Source organism: Anas platyrhynchos, chromosome 33 (genome assembly GCF_047663525.1).
Source record: "Anas platyrhynchos isolate ZD024472 breed Pekin duck chromosome 33, IASCAAS_PekinDuck_T2T, whole genome shotgun sequence".
Taxonomy (NCBI): domain Eukaryota; kingdom Metazoa; phylum Chordata; class Aves; order Anseriformes; family Anatidae; genus Anas; species Anas platyrhynchos.
The window spans coordinates 6,116,729-6,134,712 of NC_092618.1; the positions used below are offsets into that span (position 1 = coordinate 6,116,729).

Below are 17,984 nucleotides of genomic sequence, written 5' to 3' on the forward strand. Positions count from 1 at the left end.
CCCCCCGCCCCCCCCACTGCACCCCCGCCCTCCCTTTTACATCCCCTTACTCCCTTCTCCCCCCATTGCCCCCCCAATTGCCCCATCCCCAATTATTACCCCCCCAGTCCCCCAATTGCCCCCTCCAGCCCCCCCAAATTGCCCCCCATCCCAAATAATTACCCCACCAGCACCCCCAATCGCCCCCACCCCAATAATTACCCCAACCAGTCCTCCAATTTCCCCCATCCCCACTAATTACCCCCTCCAGCCCCCCTCATTAACCCCCACCCCCAATTGCCCCCCCAGAACCCCCTTCCCAACCAGGACCCCCCCCCAGCAGTACCCCCCCCTTCCCCAAAAAGACCCTTTTCCCCGGGCCCCTTCCCCGCGTCTCCATCCTGCACCAGTCCCGAGACCCCCAAGTACCGGGGCTGGGGGAGTTGGGGGGGGGGGGCGTCGGTCTTGGGGGTGCTCGGTGCTCCCCTGTGTCCCCCCCGCGGGGGGGGCTCAGCACTGCACCCCGTAGCGCTCGAAGTGGCCCAGGATGATGCCGAGCTCCAGGCGCACGGTGCCGGCGGCCCCGGTGCGCAGCTGAATGCGGTCGCCGTAACCGGGGTTGGGGGTAAGCGGTTGGGGGCCCCCCCCCCCCAGCCAAAATTGGCTCAGGCGCTCCCGCCAGGTCCCCTGGGGCCGCCAGGTGACGCAGGTCAGTGCGTGGCACCCCGGGGCGCTGGGGATCTGGCAGGAGCCGAAGCCCATCAGCTCGCTATGCCCCAGGGAGCCCTGGTGCCACACCTCGAGGTGCAGCTTGGGTCAGCCTGGGGGGGGGCGACAAAAGGGAGGGGGCATTGGGGACAGTTGGGGACAGGTTGGGGACACTTTGGGGACACCTTGGCGGGTATTTGGGGACACTTTGCAGACACCTTGGGGACACCTTGGGGACACTCTGGGGACGCACCTTGCAGGCCCTTGGTGGCGTAGTGGATGTCGATGTTGTCACCCGTTATCACCCTGTGCCCCCCTCACTGGCGTGCAGCCCCCACTTGCAGAAGAGGCGGCGCTGCAAGTATATATAATCCTCTATACCTAGAGGATTGGTTATCTACTTTGATCAATCAAATTTGATGTATGTGATGCTGCTGGGGATGATTAGTATACATTGTGTGGAACAATGAGTTGGGTGAAATATTCTAGATATGGGAGTCCAATAATTGCTAAAAACTTGTTTATAAATCTTGCAGAGAATATTGTGAAAGCATTCTCTTCTGGTTCAATTGGCCTTGGCCAAATCTGAAAACAAGACACGGATTAATGATACTCAAAAGAAGATGAGGGATTGTGATATATGGAGTGGTAATTCGTGTGGAGAAAATGGTTGATATTAGTAAAGAAGGGGGAGATTTGGGAGTGTGGCCATGGGGCTTGGAAAGCCCTGTGGTTGAGATAAAATTAGACTCTTAACGAGGAGGCCATCAGGAATGTAAAAGAGTTTAGAGGGAACCAAGAAGGGTGATTCAGGAGACTCCATGCAGGCTCGGGTTTCTTGTTCTCCAGCCAGTAAGGCATGGAAGCTCCTGGGTGTTTGCTGTTGTTGTTACATTCAAAGTTGTTTGAGCAATGAAAAGTTGTTTTGAAAAGAACTGCTGTGGAGAGAAGGGGATAAGAGGGGAGCCTGCCCTCACGAAAGAAGAAGAAAAAAAGGCAACACGATGAAGTTACATCAATAAAGAAGCAGGAAAAAGAAGTGAAGAGGAACAGGCTGGCAGAATGGAGACCAGGACGGGAACAGGCATTTTGATTGCCTCATGAAGATAGGTTCGGCCAAACTCAGCAAACTGCTCAGAGAAGCTCGTACTGGAAACAGGCGCGCCAGAGCTGGAGAGAAGCTCGAGCTGAGAGAAGCGGAGCCAGCACACAACTGCCCCTCGCTGCTAAGCAGCTGCGCATTATGGGGAATCATACGTCCTTAGGAACAAAGACTGTCCTGGTCACCTCACAGCTTATTCTCCTTATTAACAATCGGACAGTTTATGATCCTGAAACATGGGACCAAACTGAGGTCAAGGTGTGGGACTCTGCAACAAGAAACGACAAGGTTGCAGTGGGATTGCTCGGCACCTGGCGAGCAGTCTCTGAGGCCTTAAAGAGCCCTGTGGGACCACAGTCAGAAACGTGTGGTTTGCCAGACTGTGAGGGAGCCGCGGGCTCCTTTACTGCTCCTTCTGCCACGCCACCGGCCCCTCTGCTGCTACAGCCATCGAAGGCTTTTGCTGTTACGCCCATGGTGACCTGGATGTGCCTTTTGGCCCAGGCCCTATGGCCTTGAGAAGGAGCTGGATATGCTTGTCTTCGATTTGGGAAGAACGGGATCCATAGGGCCTGAGGACCGAGTTGCTTGACAACATAAAGCAAGACATATTGTTCAAAAGGAATGGAAAACGGAGACTTGTTAGTAATCAAGAAAAGGAGTGGAAAATGGAGACAGTTGAGTCGTGGAACTTGGAGGATTGTTTGTTACCTTTCCTGATTGTACGTATGTATAGGCATACTTGGGTTTAGTATGTAAAGCAATGTTCTGTATATTTAGAATGTTTGATGTTCGTGTGTGCGTGCTGGTGGAGCGTAGACTCCCCGCACACCCAGCGCTGTTTACTTGCCTTTTATACCTTTTATAGCTTTTATACCTTTTAGAAATATTTGTTTTATAAATATTACAAAGTTCAGATTGAGTTGAGACCTCATGTATAACAAGGGGAAGAGCAGAGCTAAGAGCAGAGCTGAGCGCCTCCAGCCCCCATTTCTCGCCCCCACCCCACACAAAACAGCACCGGGGGGGGGGTGGTCCCAGAAAAGCTAGGGGCTGCTGGGGGGAGTCGAGGTGCTCTAGGGCAGGCGCAGAGGGAGCAGAGCAGCCCCTGAACCCCTCAGGGGGCCGATCCGGACCCTGTCCCGGTTACCCCAGAGCCAAACCAGCAGCCAAGCCCTCAGGCCCACCCCAGTGCTGGTGGAGACCCCAAAAACGAGGGGTCCAGACCCCTCCTGTCTCACAGGAGACCCCACACAAGACCTCAAAGACATCCCCTTTTGGGGACAATTCCACCTCTCTTGGCAAAACTTCCCACTTTTTGTAAACAACTCCCACTTTTTGGGAATGACTCCCCTTATTTAGGTAACAATGCCACCTTTTTGGGGAAAATTCCCCCGTTTTTGGGGAACAACTCCCCCCTTTTGGTAATAATTCCCCGTTTTTTGGCAACAATTGCTCCCTTTGTGGGAAAAACTCCCCCCTTTGGAGAAAAAATCTCAATTTTGGAGAAAAACTCCCCCTTTTTGGGGAAAAAATTTCCCCCAAAAGGGGGAATTGTTCCTAAAAGTATGTTGTTGTTACCCAGAAAGAGGGAGTTTTTCCCCCAAACAGGGGAATTTTCCCAAAAAAGGGGGAAATTTCCCCAAACAAGGGAATATTTTCCCCAAATGGGGAGTTGTTTCCCAAAAAGGGGAATTGGTCCCAAATAATAAATTAAATGTTAAGTTACAAAAGTTCACAGGCCATGAGATTAGAAATAAATCCCTTCTCGAGCTAAAAGATCTCTTTTTTTTTTTTTTTTCAGGAGCGGCCTCCCTGAATCTAAATAATCCTCTCACAGGCAGAACAGAGTGTGTCCGTTCTAACTCTTTATCAGATGTGGAAAAAGAGATCGAGATGACCAGTGCCTAAAAAAAAGAGGCACTCTCTTTTTAAGGCAGACTGATCAGCACAACACATTTTATCTGTTCTTAAGCACAAGCAACTCTAAGATAAATGGGTTCAAGGATCTTCAATGTGAAGAGTGAATATCCAGCGTATACCGGGAACACCTGACTTGGACCATGGACGCCTCACGCAGATTTCGGAGGAATTCGGACAACTCAGAAATCATCTTTTACAGGAAGAGACCAGAGAATTTGACTCAGTGTAAAACTGGCACAGGCAGAAATCTCCCCAATTACAGATGCTCAAGCGCATTAGTTAAAAAGAGATTAGAGTGTGACTAGAGAGAAGTCTCAAACTCTTGTTATATACTTAAATTTCTCTCCAAGGATGGAACAACCACTATCACCGTGCATGACTGGCTGTAGAGGGAGAGAGCAAGTGAAAGACTTAGAAAAGCACCTTCCCTTCATAGTCCTCCCACTCCCAAAATGGTTCTCAAGGAAAACTACTGACAGACTAAAGTTAACTGCTTTGAAAGGGCTGTGTGGGTGGACCCGTTGTCTTCAAGTTCAAGCTTTTTCCTGCAGAAACTGCCAACAATTATGCCAAATACAACAATGGTTTTGCAAGATGGATAAACGTCTTCCAGACTGAAAGGGAGAAGTCGTACTGTTGTTGTTGTCTGTGCACAGACACCTAAGCAGTAAAGAGCAATGCTAAACAACCACGATATCCCAGAACACACAAATACTGCGTAACAGTGACAGAAAGCGCTAGAATTCAAAACAAAAATTACCTCCACCAAATCGGTTTTGTCGTAGTCTTCTCTATGGTTGTAAATACACTGATTAATGACGCCATATACTTTTTCCAGGTGTTAAATGTCAAATCCCTTCGTTATCTTAGTGACAAAGCATAACAGTTTCTGAAGACAACAATGGAGCAAAACAACAACTTTAGAATAGTATAAGATCCTTTGAATACGCTCTATATGTTTTCAGAGGTTGAACAGTAACAATACAAGTGACAGCCTACTTTTTCTTACGCTATTAAATAAAATGTGACACTTCAGAGAACAGATTAAATATCCCATAAGATTTCAGCAGGGAAAATATGAGTTAATTTTTCATATTTCAGAGAAAGGAAAGGCTGAAATTTTGGACAATCTTTTACTACTAATCAATCACATCAACGGTTGTAATTGCAAGTCGACTGCTCCCAAAGCAGCAGGGAATGACACGATCCTCTTTGTAGGACAGCTGCTGCCACAGCAAAGCCACTGTTGCATTTCATTAGAGAAGCGTTGCAGCAGCGCGGGGCACTGTAAAAAGGCTGCAGATCTTGTAGATACAGCTGTGCCAGCTGGAAAAGGAAGCACCCTTAGGTGATTACCTTTACCCACGTGTGCCATGCCTACAACTCTGCTGGCAGAACAGATTGCTCAAACGCCCAGAGCAAAGGTGGATTAGTTTGCTCAGTCCTACCTTTAAATTCAGGGGTGGGTAAATAGCAAAGTGACTGCTTGTAGCAATCACCTCTCTCTCACACAGCCATTTCTATTACCAAAGATGCAGAGATGATAATCTCTGGCACAGCAACAGTGACAAGCTAGTGGCAGCACCTTCTTCCACTGCCACAGCTGTCCATTAGCAGTGTGAGCCTGCGAGTATGTAGCTTTAGGGAGCAGCCATACCAAATGGAAATACTACTGCCCCCTGGAAATAATGCTGCTTATCATCTAATCAGCAAACTCTGCCTCCCTCGTGTATATATATACACACACACACACTATAAGAACTTCTAATGCTGCACTTTCAAGGAATTTCAGAAAAGTAGTCACTTCTCCATGGCTAGCTAGTTTACGTCAACCTGCTAACTTCAGGTTTAAAATCATCACTGCAAGAAATAAAGATCCTTTTCAGGTTCTTAATACATCAAAGCATGAAAAAAAAATCCCCAAATAAAAGCCCTCAAACCCATCATTAAAATTACAAATCATTAAATGATATCCATAATAGTACTAGCAGGTTGTCAATGTGGTATTTTAAAATTCAGCAAGGCCTTTTATCTTAAAAATTAGGCAAAGAATCTGTCTCCTAAACTACAGATGACCAGAAGCAAATGGTAGCCTACAGAAATCTACACGAGGTATGGAAACTAAACAGTCACAGTGCATATGTCCTATTTGAGCATCAAAAAAAAAGCTGAAATTAGACATACTTTGAGCTCATAGCGATCCACGATAACTATGTAGTCTGTCTCTGTAGGAACTTGTACAGGGTTCTCATCACTTATCTGTTGCTGGTCTTCTTCCCAAGAATGTTCAGGAGTCACTGCTTGAAATGCCCAGGAATCTGGAAGGACACAAATTTCTTCAGTCAGGTTTCCTGTTTATCTAGAATACAGTCTCAGTGAAGTATCCTGTACCTGCAAAACAGTCTCTCTCTACAAATACAGAGACAGAATTGTTATCGTCTGCACTGAGAAATACTTGGCTTCTCCCTTCTTTCCAGCTAAAGCCACTGCTCCATAAAAAAACAGAAACTAAGACAAAAAAAAGCAAACAAAAATACCCACAAACAAACAAAAAGCACTAATGAAAAGGTTAATAGTGAAAAAAAATAGTCATGTTGCCAATTCAGGTTAGGGAACACATCTTAGAGTACAACATTAGGGCTTAAGTCTCCTATTCCACATGTTACTCTGGATCCACGCATCTTGAAGTGCTGCTTTTTCACCTAAGCTGCTCGTTATTGGAAAGCACCTCGTACAATAAAAGAGTGTCAGTGACTGCCTGCTTTCAGTTAGGTACCATTAGAAAAAAACACACTTTAGAATCAAAAAAACAGCACCTACAGAAACATGTGGGCTAGGCTTGCACAATTAGAGGAGCAACATCGTTATGGAATAAACTGTGTGATGATTTTTGAGAGCTGTAACAGAAAAAATAGAGTGAAATTGAAGGCTAAAGCTAATAAATAGTGCAATCCTCCTCAGCAAGAATAGGGTGCTAAAGGATCTGATGGACTTCTCCCTTACCATTTGAACTTGGATTTCCATTAGTTATAGTTCCCCATCTTGGTGTTGAATATCCACAAAGCTTAGCACTTTCCTTTTCAGTGTTAAGTTTAACTTGACAAAAAAATACCACAAGATTAACACAACTTGGTGGCTTAACAAATAAAGACACCATTCAAATTTTTCTCAAGGTGTTTTAACAAGCCATTTCTCAGTGTTCTTTCTACTACAAAATTCACTACTGGTTTAACAATCCTGGAAAACAGAAGGGCAAAAGGTGGCAACACAAACCCCTAAAGTTGGGGTACTTTTAGCTAAAAGGACAGACAGGACATTTATGTGGTCTTGAGTCTTTCAAAGAATGCCATGGATTAAGTCAACGTGTTCTGGTAGTCTACGGATCACTTTGGCTTAGGAAGAGAAGCCTGGGCTTTTCAATTGGGTCATTCAGAGCAACTTCATTACAACTTTAGTCCCTTCACCCTCTCTTCTTGTGAATACCAAGCACCCCTTCTACACACTAACTTGATGTTACCCCTTCGTCTACCACCCCTCACACTTTTAACAGCTGGAACTGTTTACAAAGACTCATCAGACCTGAGAATTTAAACATAACAGGGATCTATCTTTCTTTACCTGCTGAAACAGAGGAGTTTTTTCTCCGGTCCGTCAGGCATTCCATCTTTGAATTCATCTCCGGAAACCAAGGATGCATCGTCATCACTGTTGAACATACCATCTTGTAAAATAGGATTTAAATGGTCTGAAAGGCAAAAGAGGTTTGTTAACTTCCCTGAATAGCCTTTGTCTCTTTCTCTTACATTAATACAGCTTCTAAATCAGTGCCAAAACCCTTTCTTCATTTGAGAGCACACACTGAAAGCTATTTCCTAGAGTTCATCCCACCACAGATCTAAGCAGATGGCACAAGGCCCTACAAAGCTGTACCAAGTCCCACTGATGTGTACGTATAAGGTACGCTACTCTTGGTGATTTTTTTCTCTCCCTTAGAATAAAGGAGCTTACGAACAATCTTTAGCAGAATTATAAAGAAGTGGATGCTGTGGTTATACCTTGCTGTCGGTCCTCCTTTAGCACTAGCTGTGCCTGCGGGAAGATCTTCTGCACAACTTGTAAAATATTCGCTACTGATCTTTTAAAAAGTGGCTTGAAAATGGGTGATAGTGCTTGTACGGGTGAAGCCTCGATCCTGTTTGATGCCGGAACAACCTTCTTCGGAGCCATGAAAAAGTCCTTTGCTTTTATTTTAATAGAATTAACGTCTAGTTGCAATTTCTCCCTACTTGCATAAATCTGAGGATAGCATCGGCGCAGAGAGCACAGAGCAGCTTCAGTACATAGGGATTTGATATCTGCACCACAGTATCCTAACAAACAAAAATCAAACGTTACATCAGTCAAGGCCCAGGTTTACAACATGCAACATTTAAAGAATTTGTCATGTCAAAACCAAACAGGTTAACAGGGAATTCAAAGTGCTACCGCTCTGCAGGGAAGTTTCATGTTGCTCACTGCCTGATATCCTGCGCTTATGCAGCTGAAGCAGACTCCTCATCAAAAACTATACTCTTGAGGCAGATGCCCCAGAACCATTTAATGTTCTCAGACAACAAGAGGAACGACAACAAAGAGTAAATAGATGAAAGCATCTAACTCTGATTGCTATGAAGGCGTGCCAGCTGCCTCGTTGACTAGTTGTGCAGCAAGGCACAAGAGCTTGGGTACTGCCTGGTACAAGCTAAGGTTCTTTACAACTTGGTCACAAGCAAGAATCCATTTTGGTTTCAGTCTTACCAATGCATTTCTCAGCTAGTTCATCAAGCAACATGTCCGGTGGCTTAGGGGTCCAGTCACGAGTATGAATCTTGAAAATTTCTTTTCTAGCCTGGAAGCAAAATCATTGCATTTTAGCTTGTCTCAAGTTTTACTTAAAAATACCAACAAGAAACAAACAAACAAAAAAACCAAAACAGTCCTCCCTCAAAACCCCTCATCTACTAATACGCTTTTCTTACTTGCTCAACTTTCAAGTATTTTACAGTTATTTAATATACACTCTGCATTGTCAACCAGGAAATTGAATATTTCTTATTTGTTACACTGGACTTTTTTCTAGGAACCTACAGTGAAAGAAAAGGCATTTATAGCTTCAATAACAAGTTTCCAAACTACGAGACCTAAAGACCCAGAGGAAAATACTGCAATGAAAAATTTATCCAGAAACATTTCTTTGTTGTCCAAAAAACTTCTCTAAAATTTAACAAGCTTTCATTGTGACAGTCTCATTACTTCATCACATTTGCTTTTCAGGCAGTAAATTCACAGAAAGCACTTCTGGCACAATGTTTCAAATTGCTACAATTACTATAAAGAAGAAAATAATTATGACTCAAACTACTACCACTGATCCGGGGCACAATCAAATGCACACATGTCCCCTATTCATTCATAAGTGAAGGACTGAGACCAAAAACACAACTTCATGATGAAAGCGCCCAAGTGGACTAAATAATTAAGCAAACAGGTACAACTTTGGGAATGAAAGGTTTGATTACAGAACTAACTACTTGGTGGTATCATCTTGACCATATATATTCAGTACCAGATTTGCCCTCCATGGAACAACGCAGTGTCTCCACATATCACTCTCTTGTTCAAGTTGTCAGTTTTTTTTTCCTATAAAGTTGGACTTTGCCATGGTAGCACTAACGTTGAATTTCAGTTCTCACCTCTTTATTTGGCAAGTTGAAGAGGAACTCTCTGTCAAAGCGTCCTGGTCTTCGTAAAGCAGGATCTATAGAATCCAGTCTGTTGGTAGCTCCGATTACCACGATCTCCCCTCTGTTAACTATGCCGTCCAGAAGCGTCAGAAGAGTTGAAACAATGGAACTAATAGAAAAATATAATTTTTACTTACTGGTTCAGTAAATTTTGTCACATTCCACATGACTTTCTTCCATGAGTAGTCAAAAAGGACAAGCTTTAAGGACAAGACTCATTTTAAGACATAAACAATAGGTAAGTTAACACAGACCACATGCTGATATCAGGCTTAGTAAATTGGTTTCAACTATTGTTTAGAAGCACCTGTTTTGGCATTGAGTTACAAGTTTTCAGGATAAATTAACGTGTTCACAGTAAATTAAACAGGTCATCATCCTTTTTTTTTTTTTTCATTCCCCAAAGATCAAGCAGATTTTATGTAGGTGCAAAACTGTAATACCTATGAATGTGGTCTTGTTTACTAGAGCGCACAGGAGCGAGACCATCTATCTCGTCAAAGAAAATAATTGAAGGTCGCATCTGATAGGCCTAGCACAAAAACACAGAGTAAAACACCATTATCTAAAGGAAAAATACACAAAAACATCATGGTTGGAATGTCATCTAAACTAGATTTTTCACTTCAGCCTCTGGGACCTCTACTGATAGAGCTACTGGAGTATCTGGCATGACTAACAGAAGACAGCAGTCTGTGTCAACCCACTGTATCCGGGTGACAGGAAGCAAATCGTTCCAGTAGCTCCTACAGCTGACATTCACAGCAGAAACACTGGCATTTCCGTTTCAGTGGGAAAAAAAAAATAACAAAATACAAAAAAAGCAAGTTCTACTTAAAAACGTTGACCACAGAAAATAATGGTTTCAACTCTGACAGAACACACTGTGCATTTCAACCTTACCTGTTCAAATAACACACGAAGTTGGCGTTTTGATTCCCCCACGTATTTTCTCATGCAGTCCGAAGCACTTCTCATAAAAAATGTTATTTTTCTGTCACTTCGGCTATATTCACTGGCAAGTGCACGAGCAACTAGTGTTTTCCCTGTTCCTGGGGGGCCATAAAATAGACAGCCTCTGCAATAAAAAACGATCCAGATAGGAAAAAAAACATCATGATGAGTACCTCCTACAACCATCATCTCTAGAACAAGCGTCTTTCCTAACCAAAACACATCATGTACAAGACAGCAGTAATAGCTGAAGTGTGGGTAGAGTCAGAACAGATAGAAGTTCTGCATTTTTACAACGTTTCACAAGAAAATTCATTTTTTTCACCCAAAGAAATGAATAAGGGGGTAACTCAAGTGTATAAAACCTTCAAAAGAGAGCATACTGTCCCAGAAGGACACTTCCAAAACTGCTGACAAACAGTTTGATCACAGCAAACCGGAGCCAAACAGGCAAACTTCAGCACAGAATCTGAGAATGGGCTGAATGGTGAATCACCACTTCATTCTTCAGTGATAAACTGCATATTCTTGCTTTCACAATATGCAGAATCTGATAGTAAAGCATTTAATGCTCCTCTCAAAAGCATTAAGTTACTGGGTTTGGTGTCTCAGACCATCTATTGCTGATGGCACGTGAGGAAGCCTAAAGCCGGAAGGAAAAGAGATGCCTTAGCACTCAGAGGGAAAAAAAAAAGAAAACAAAAGTAGGCAGGAAAAACAATTGGGCTTCCAGGCAACATATTACAATTGACTTCCACTAGATGATCCCTTCTTGCTTACAAACTAATCAAGCTGACTTGTACATAAAACTGAGAACAAAACCACTCCAACCCAACTAACCCAACTTTTTAAAGACACCAGACGGTAAAACTTAAAATTTTAAGACGTTGCTTATATTTTTAACCTACAAATATTCTGGATTCTATCCATTTTTAAGAAACCACTTTTTGCTACTACTAAAACAAACGTTCACCGCTGCCAAAATGTTGAAGCATGGAAGCATATTGATGCCTGAATTGAACTTTCTCCTGAAAACAGCTGACTTACGATTTATCACTTTAATGAGTTACCTGGGGGACTGAATATTGAACCGCTGAAAAACTTCTGGATACAGGAGGGGAAAAATCACCATCTCTTTCAAAGCTGGGATGTGTTCGGAAAGACCACCCACGTTCTCAAATCCAATCTAAAGAGAAATTCAACACAACAGAGTTTGTATGTTAAAGAAAGCAGCAACCTAGATCAAGGTTTCATCAGAAATTATCTCAGCACAACGGAAACATTCTGGGCAACTTTTGAAGTTGCTTTAGAGAAAACCATCAACAAAGGTAGTTGTAGATGGCACACTGAGATCTTTCATAATCCCTGGAAACACTCGCTGACACGATGATTAGTTTAAGACTTACCGCACTATCTATTTGCATTGCATCTCCCTGACTTCCTCCAACTTTCTTTTGATCCCTCTGAACTCTCTTTAGGTCCTGTTTCTGAAGTTTCACTCGAAAAGTCCTGATTTGAATTAAGGAGAAGTTATAGGGCTTCTTTTTCTTTAAGATGCAACTCGAAGATTTTTGTTTTTCATAAGAATGCCAAGCAAATGTAGAAAACATTAATTAATATATAGAAGACCTAACTAATTGACATAAACTCACACAGTTAAATTTAGATAAACTTAAACATGGCTAAATATTCATTTGAAGGAGATTCATCCCTCCCCTGTTCTCTAATGACAGCAACCTTCTTGGAGATGTGCTCTCGCTGTCCTCACTGCTCTCACCACTCTCCTCCGTATCACATGTGCTAAGCAAGGGAGATGAGCAAGAGGGTGTAGAATCACTGATGTCATCTGCATGTCTCTGTCTGCAAGCAAGCATATAAACCAGAAAGTTAAAAAGAAAATAGAGCAGATACTAAGTAACACCAAAAATTAAGGGAATTCTATCTCAAAATTTACTCTGAGATCTATTTTCCAGTCCATTGTACTCCTTAGGAATCTGATTTCAAAGGCCATGACATGATTTTCCTCGTGACAACTGTCTGCTTTCAAGAATGCTCAACAAAATATCTGGCAATCAACAGCATTCTCTACGCACTAACTGCTTACAGAATCCAAAAAGCCTTTATCATTACTAAGGCAATTTATGATTTCATTTAGATCTTTTATTGTTTAAGGTTAACTTCATATAGAAACATTAGTTGATTCCAAACAGAAACTAGAGTCAGTATTTGAGTGATAACTTTTTTTTTTTTTTTAATCCAACAAAACTTCCATAAAGCCTCTCCCTCTAAATCGAATAAAATTATTTTCGGTTTTAAGAAAATAATTTGTATCCTTCAAGATTAAATAGTGTGACTAAGATTTTTAAGGGGGGATTCTGGCTTCAGTTCCAGAACCAAAGAATTTCAGTTACAGAAACTCAGACACTACCTCCATAATCATCTTATCAGCGACCCACAAATATTGGATTTAAAAAAGAAACCAACTTAAAAGTATCCACCTCCTGCCCTCCAAATATTTCTTTCCTCTCTATCCTCAGACTACCAAAGTACCGATCATAAACTTACTCTGTAATTACCACTAAACTGAAAACCCTTTGAAGCATTATGCAGTAAGGAGACTGACAGCTCTACGGATAAGTAAGAGCTATCACTAGCCATACACCAACCTGGCACGTCTTCTATATTTTTGTGACCCAGCATTTTCAAGTGACTCTTTCTGTCTGACAGAACAGGGCTGGCCCGAGTTAGTCCTCTCTCGATCTCTTTGTCTTACTGAAAGGAAAGAATTTAGAATAATGATACAGATACATTTAAGAGAGGAGGATATCAAAAGATAAAGAAAATGCCACGTGTTTCACTCATCCCTAATTCCAGAAGAATTTTTAACCATTTTTGCTTTTCATCAGTGCATGGTACAAGTGGAAAACTACGCCCTTTTTAAAGGTGAACTGAAAATCACAAGAGCAAGACTATTAAGTGTGATTAATTACTGTTATATCAAGGATACATAGCACTAAGTAGGCCAAACAGCAAAGAAATACAATGGGCACAGGACACACGTGTCTGATAAAAACAGCGAAGTTCATGTGCAGAATGAAGGTACAGAACTGAAACAGAACTGTGTGCGCAAACACATGTATTTGCATTGAAAAAAATTATCTCACTTATGTGCAAGAAATAAGGTTTTAAGAGAAACTGTGCGTTCAACCTACTTTCCATAGGAGCTTGGTAGCGGTCAACAGGTTTCCTCCGTCGAAGGTTGTAACGCCTTGGAACATCTTCACCGTCATTTTCTTTGTTCTCACTTCCTCTTGATGTTTGTACTGTACCACAAAATGACACCGAATCGTTAAGTACTTTTGCAAATTATATGAAATCCAAAATGCATTACACAGATGCCTGTAAGTTTTATTATTATCATTATTTTAATGACACAGTGGATCCTGCAAAACCTTAAGATGAATTTATGCAAGTCACGTTTCAGAAATCACAAATCCTAGCAGATGAGCATGCATCTAGACATTGTCTGTCCTCTCTGAAACTGCTGATGGACTTGTCGTCAGCCTCAGTGTTTAACAACAGGCAAAATTCTGTCATATTGCTTAGCTAAGATGCAGATCTTCTGAAAACAGCTATTTCAGAAAGTCACTTCTTAGTTTGAGAAAGTGTTTAATGGAAAGGGTTTTAATAATCTGTAGTGCTAAGACTAAGCACAGTAATCTAAGTCCAAGTCTAGCTCTGCCACAAATTCTGTGAGCAATAATGGGCCAGACACAGGCTTGAAGCTCACCAATGAGAAAACAATGCCAAATGCACATAAGCTTAGGCCATTAGCTTCTGTCAAGTAACCTGAAGTTGTTTCATGAAAGATGGTAAAAAACACAAAAACCAGAGTGCAATTATCTACTGGGTTCTGGTGAATATCCTCTCACGTTAACAGCAGGACACCGAGGAAGGAACATACATACTCCGTTCACCTACCTGTTTGCCAAAAGGACTTATCTTTTTTTCTTGGAAAGCACCGCCCTCTTTGGTTTTTATTTTTTAACCCCAAAGGTTGCATTGCTTTCTGAATGCAAGGTAGGTGCCATGGGGTATACAGACAGCACACGGAAAACTGAGTGATCAGTAAATGAGTTTGTGATCACTACCATCTCCAGTCCTTGGTGTTCCAACACTTCTATCACAAAAGCACGAATTTCTCTGCTTTATTGCTCCACTAACCCTTTCCTTTGTTCCAGTAACTTCCTTTGTAACAACACTGACACTTTCCTCACTCTTTTCTGGCGTATTTTTCATTATAAAAGTATATTCTAGCTCTTTCCTGATTTAAAATTGTAGTTTGCATTTTGATCATCAATTAATTGCCCCGGGCTCATTTCCCATTCAACGTGCTATTTAAAACTCCTCTCTACAAGTCTCTACTCTCTACTGCACAGCTCCCTGAAACCCACACACTTTAACCAAGCTTCTCCCTCTAGACTGGCCCCCGCCTTGTATTCAAGCTACTCTTATTCAGACTTTGAGCTAATGTTTTCCTAACTAAACCTCCAAAGAAGTCAACTCTGCTTCTCCCTTACTAGTCCATGGCCCAGCCATTCTTCCTCCGAAGAACTTCCCTCGGGTTCCCACCTGCCACTGTGCATCTCTCTGCTCCTCTGGGCCTCTGAAGGGAGGAGCAAAGTATTTTCTGGGGCTCAGCCTCCTGTCACTGTCTCTCTGAGCTCCTTTGCAGGTGTGCAGGTGAGCTCTCTCACATAATCTAACTTGTCAGCTCATCTACTGCAACACCCTTTTCGGTCCTTAAGTACAGTCTTGCCCTGTTCTGATCTGTTTAGAAAGCTCCTACAAGGATGATCTAATTTACTGCCTTAATCACAACTAACATTCTTCTTAAAAACTGTAAGTTTTCCCATCACTTCCAAGTTAATATGGCCTTTCGTGGCTTAACCTCATTCCACAAGTCACTGAGTACCCAGATGACAGCTCCTAATTACAGGCCCTGACAGCAGCTTACGGTGACTGCCTCCTAAACGCAGAAACGCACAACGCTATCCTCCCTCCTGCTGAGCTTCACGCTTGGGAGGAGCTTTTCATAAACATCTGGCAGCCTATCTACCTTGCTTCCTGAAAATTCTTGCTGTGCTGCTCAAAACCATGAAAACTGTCACGCTCCTGCTGTAGCGGTATCACCGTTTCGCATGCTGAGTAATAGTAACGCTGTCCATTTCTTTCCATTCCCACCTGTCTACAACCATCTGTTGCCTTTTATCTTGTAAGCAGTTTGGAAAAGCACTGTTGTTTTTGGTGTTTTTTTTTTTTTTTCACCTTTCAGCTCACTACAGTACAGCCCCAGAGCTCATACTAAGGCTTGTGAAGTCAATAGCAACACAGAATTTTTACAGAAGACAAATACCCAGTAGATTAGCTTCTTTCAATTGTTTAAGGCTTTTGGTTAGAACAGAGTAAAGAAAACTTAAAACCAGAACTCACCAATCTCATCTGGACTGCCAGGTCCAGTTCTTTCAAAGTCTGACTTCACTCAGGTGAAGATATCAAGGTTCTCCTAATTCCAAGCAGCAAGAAAGATCGGTCACAAACGTGCAGAAAAACAGACGTGCATACACGTACATCCACTGACAGACACGTCTGTCTGTTGATGCTTACACAGTAACATTATCGAGGCACCCCATATACACACAAAAAATAAATTATTGCACAAGAGGAGAGAATGGGAATATGATTGCATGCACCCACAATCAGCAACAAGAGTTTCTGCTCTAAACCAGGGCTCGGTACATGCAGTGGTTAAATACTTGCCCAGATACACAACTGAGTGCATTAGTTAATCAGAGGTTAATAACCTACAGCGTGACAGAACCAAGGAAAAAGAACTACCTTTCTAGCAGACATACCAAAAGAAATCATACAGGCGTGTGAGAGATGCTAATAAAAAGTACTGTGGACAATTCTGGATTAATTTCACAGCCCTGGGCAACCAGCTCTAGGTGTCCCTGCTTGAGCAGGGGAGGGTTGGACCAGGTGACCTCCAGAGGCCCCTTCTAACCTCAACCATTCTGTGATTTGAGAGAAAAAAAAAGGGAATTCAGAGCTAAACTAGAAGCTATGAAAGTAGGTTATCGGGAAGTTTTAAAATGATGTGCCTATCCTTCAAAAGAACAGTAATTTAATAAAATAGTTGAATTTAATAGAGCAAAACTAAGACAGAGGAAGTATGATTGCTGCATACAACTTTAACAGGGGTTCCTCTAGAGACAGGGGTTTATTTAAGCTCTCAGGCAAGGCCAGCACACAAACAAATATACATAAAGTAGCCATCAGTTCATTCAGCTGGAAATTTGAAAGGCTTCAAGTTCCTGAAAACTCTGGGAGCAGTTTGCAACCAAGGAAGAATTCTAAAATGCAAGTTAGGTCAATTAAAGAAAACAGCTCCATTTGCCTGTAACAGATGATTAAAGCTACATGATACTGGAGATTCTTTGTGAGCTCTCAGGAAAAAAAACGTTAACAGGAATCAAAATTCGAGTGAGTGACCAACACAGGAAGCTATGCACTGCCTTTTGTTAAGCTTTCCAAGTAAGTGCGTTCCTGAGCATGACGAGAAATATGATTTAGGAGTTAAGGAGAAAAAGCTAAACAGCTTAAACTTCCAAGCTGATGGAAAGCAGCAGTCTTTTTGCATATTCAGTCCCCCAGGCAGAGCTTTTAGTAACATTTGGAGTAAAAACCCAAGTCCGAAACAGCCGTTTGTAAACAGCGTCCATTCAAAAAGCAGAAGGCAATTCAGAAACTGGAGTGGAAGACATGCATTTCAGCATCTCCCCGTTATCCCACATCTTCTGCAGAAGATGCTTCCTCCACTCTTAAAAGATATCTGGAGCACAACCCTATCAGTAAGACATGAAGATATAACCAGAGAGCAAGACCAAATGGTAGTTTAGACCACACTATTCTTTGGAAGGAGGTTATTTCAGTTCAATTAAAATTACAACTAAGTTACTTCCCTACGTGAAATACTCTACAAAAATGGCAAACTGACGGAGTATTTGCTCTGTCATTTGTACCTCAACATCTTCCCAACATCTTTGGTATCTACGCATCTGCTCCATTTCATCCATTTTTTGTAGCACAACTTCCGCAGTACTAAGATACAAAGTTGACATGTAAGAGCAAAGTTAGGCATGTATGAAAAAAATAAAACAGCACACACAATCAATAAGAGATTTTAATGTAGTATGCACAAAACAAAAGTCATTGACACTTAGCCAAGATTTTAGACATTACCAAAAAATTAGGTCAAATCTTTAGTTTTGATAGAGATTTAAGAACAAGCTTTTGAGGATTTGCAAACATACGCTGTTTTCAGGTTTATTTTCCCCTCTTACTGAGCACATTTAAAAAATATATATATTTAAATGCAGGAGGAAAATAAGAATTCTGACATCCTAGTAAGATGATATAAAAAAATTATGTCAACTTTTAATCCTACTTAAGTTGCTCTGCACAGTAGCATT

The 17,984-nt window shown here is 42.0% G+C and overlaps 2 protein-coding genes and 2 long non-coding RNA genes across 6 annotated transcripts in view; all 4 read right to left on the reverse strand.

Annotated features, from left to right (window-relative positions):
- The window catches only part of LOC140000122 (protein YIF1B-like), a 159,383-nt gene that overhangs the window by 39,540 nt on the left and 101,859 nt on the right, over positions 1 to 17,984 (reverse strand). The window lies entirely within an intron of this gene.
- Positions 3,732 to 6,814, reverse strand: LOC140000261 (uncharacterized). 3 transcript variants are annotated; one of them, XR_011805449.1, is made up of 4 exons: positions 6,716 to 6,814; positions 5,897 to 6,030; positions 4,473 to 4,601; positions 3,732 to 3,902 (listed from the first exon to the last, which is right to left on the reverse strand). It is a non-coding gene; the product is annotated as an uncharacterized lncRNA (long non-coding RNA). The 3 variants fall into 3 exon arrangements; XR_011805450.1 differs by lacking the exon at positions 6,716 to 6,814 and adding an exon at positions 6,533 to 6,705; XR_011805448.1 differs by lacking the exon at positions 6,716 to 6,814 and having other exon boundaries at positions 5,897 to 6,705.
- On the reverse strand, positions 7,044 to 10,397 carry LOC140000317 (ATPase family AAA domain-containing protein 2-like). Its single transcript, XM_072030148.1, has 4 exons — positions 9,445 to 10,397; positions 8,510 to 8,600; positions 7,768 to 8,082; positions 7,044 to 7,457 (listed from the first exon to the last, which is right to left on the reverse strand). The coding sequence occupies exons 2-4, from the start codon at positions 8,541 to 8,543 to the stop codon at positions 7,327 to 7,329; spliced, it is 480 nt and encodes a 159-aa protein (XP_071886249.1). The 5' UTR covers positions 8,544 to 8,600; positions 9,445 to 10,397; the 3' UTR covers positions 7,044 to 7,326.
- On the reverse strand, positions 13,539 to 17,820 carry LOC140000328 (uncharacterized). The gene is made up of 3 exons (XR_011805487.1): positions 17,535 to 17,820; positions 15,943 to 16,015; positions 13,539 to 13,772 (listed from the first exon to the last, which is right to left on the reverse strand). It is a non-coding gene; the product is annotated as an uncharacterized lncRNA (long non-coding RNA).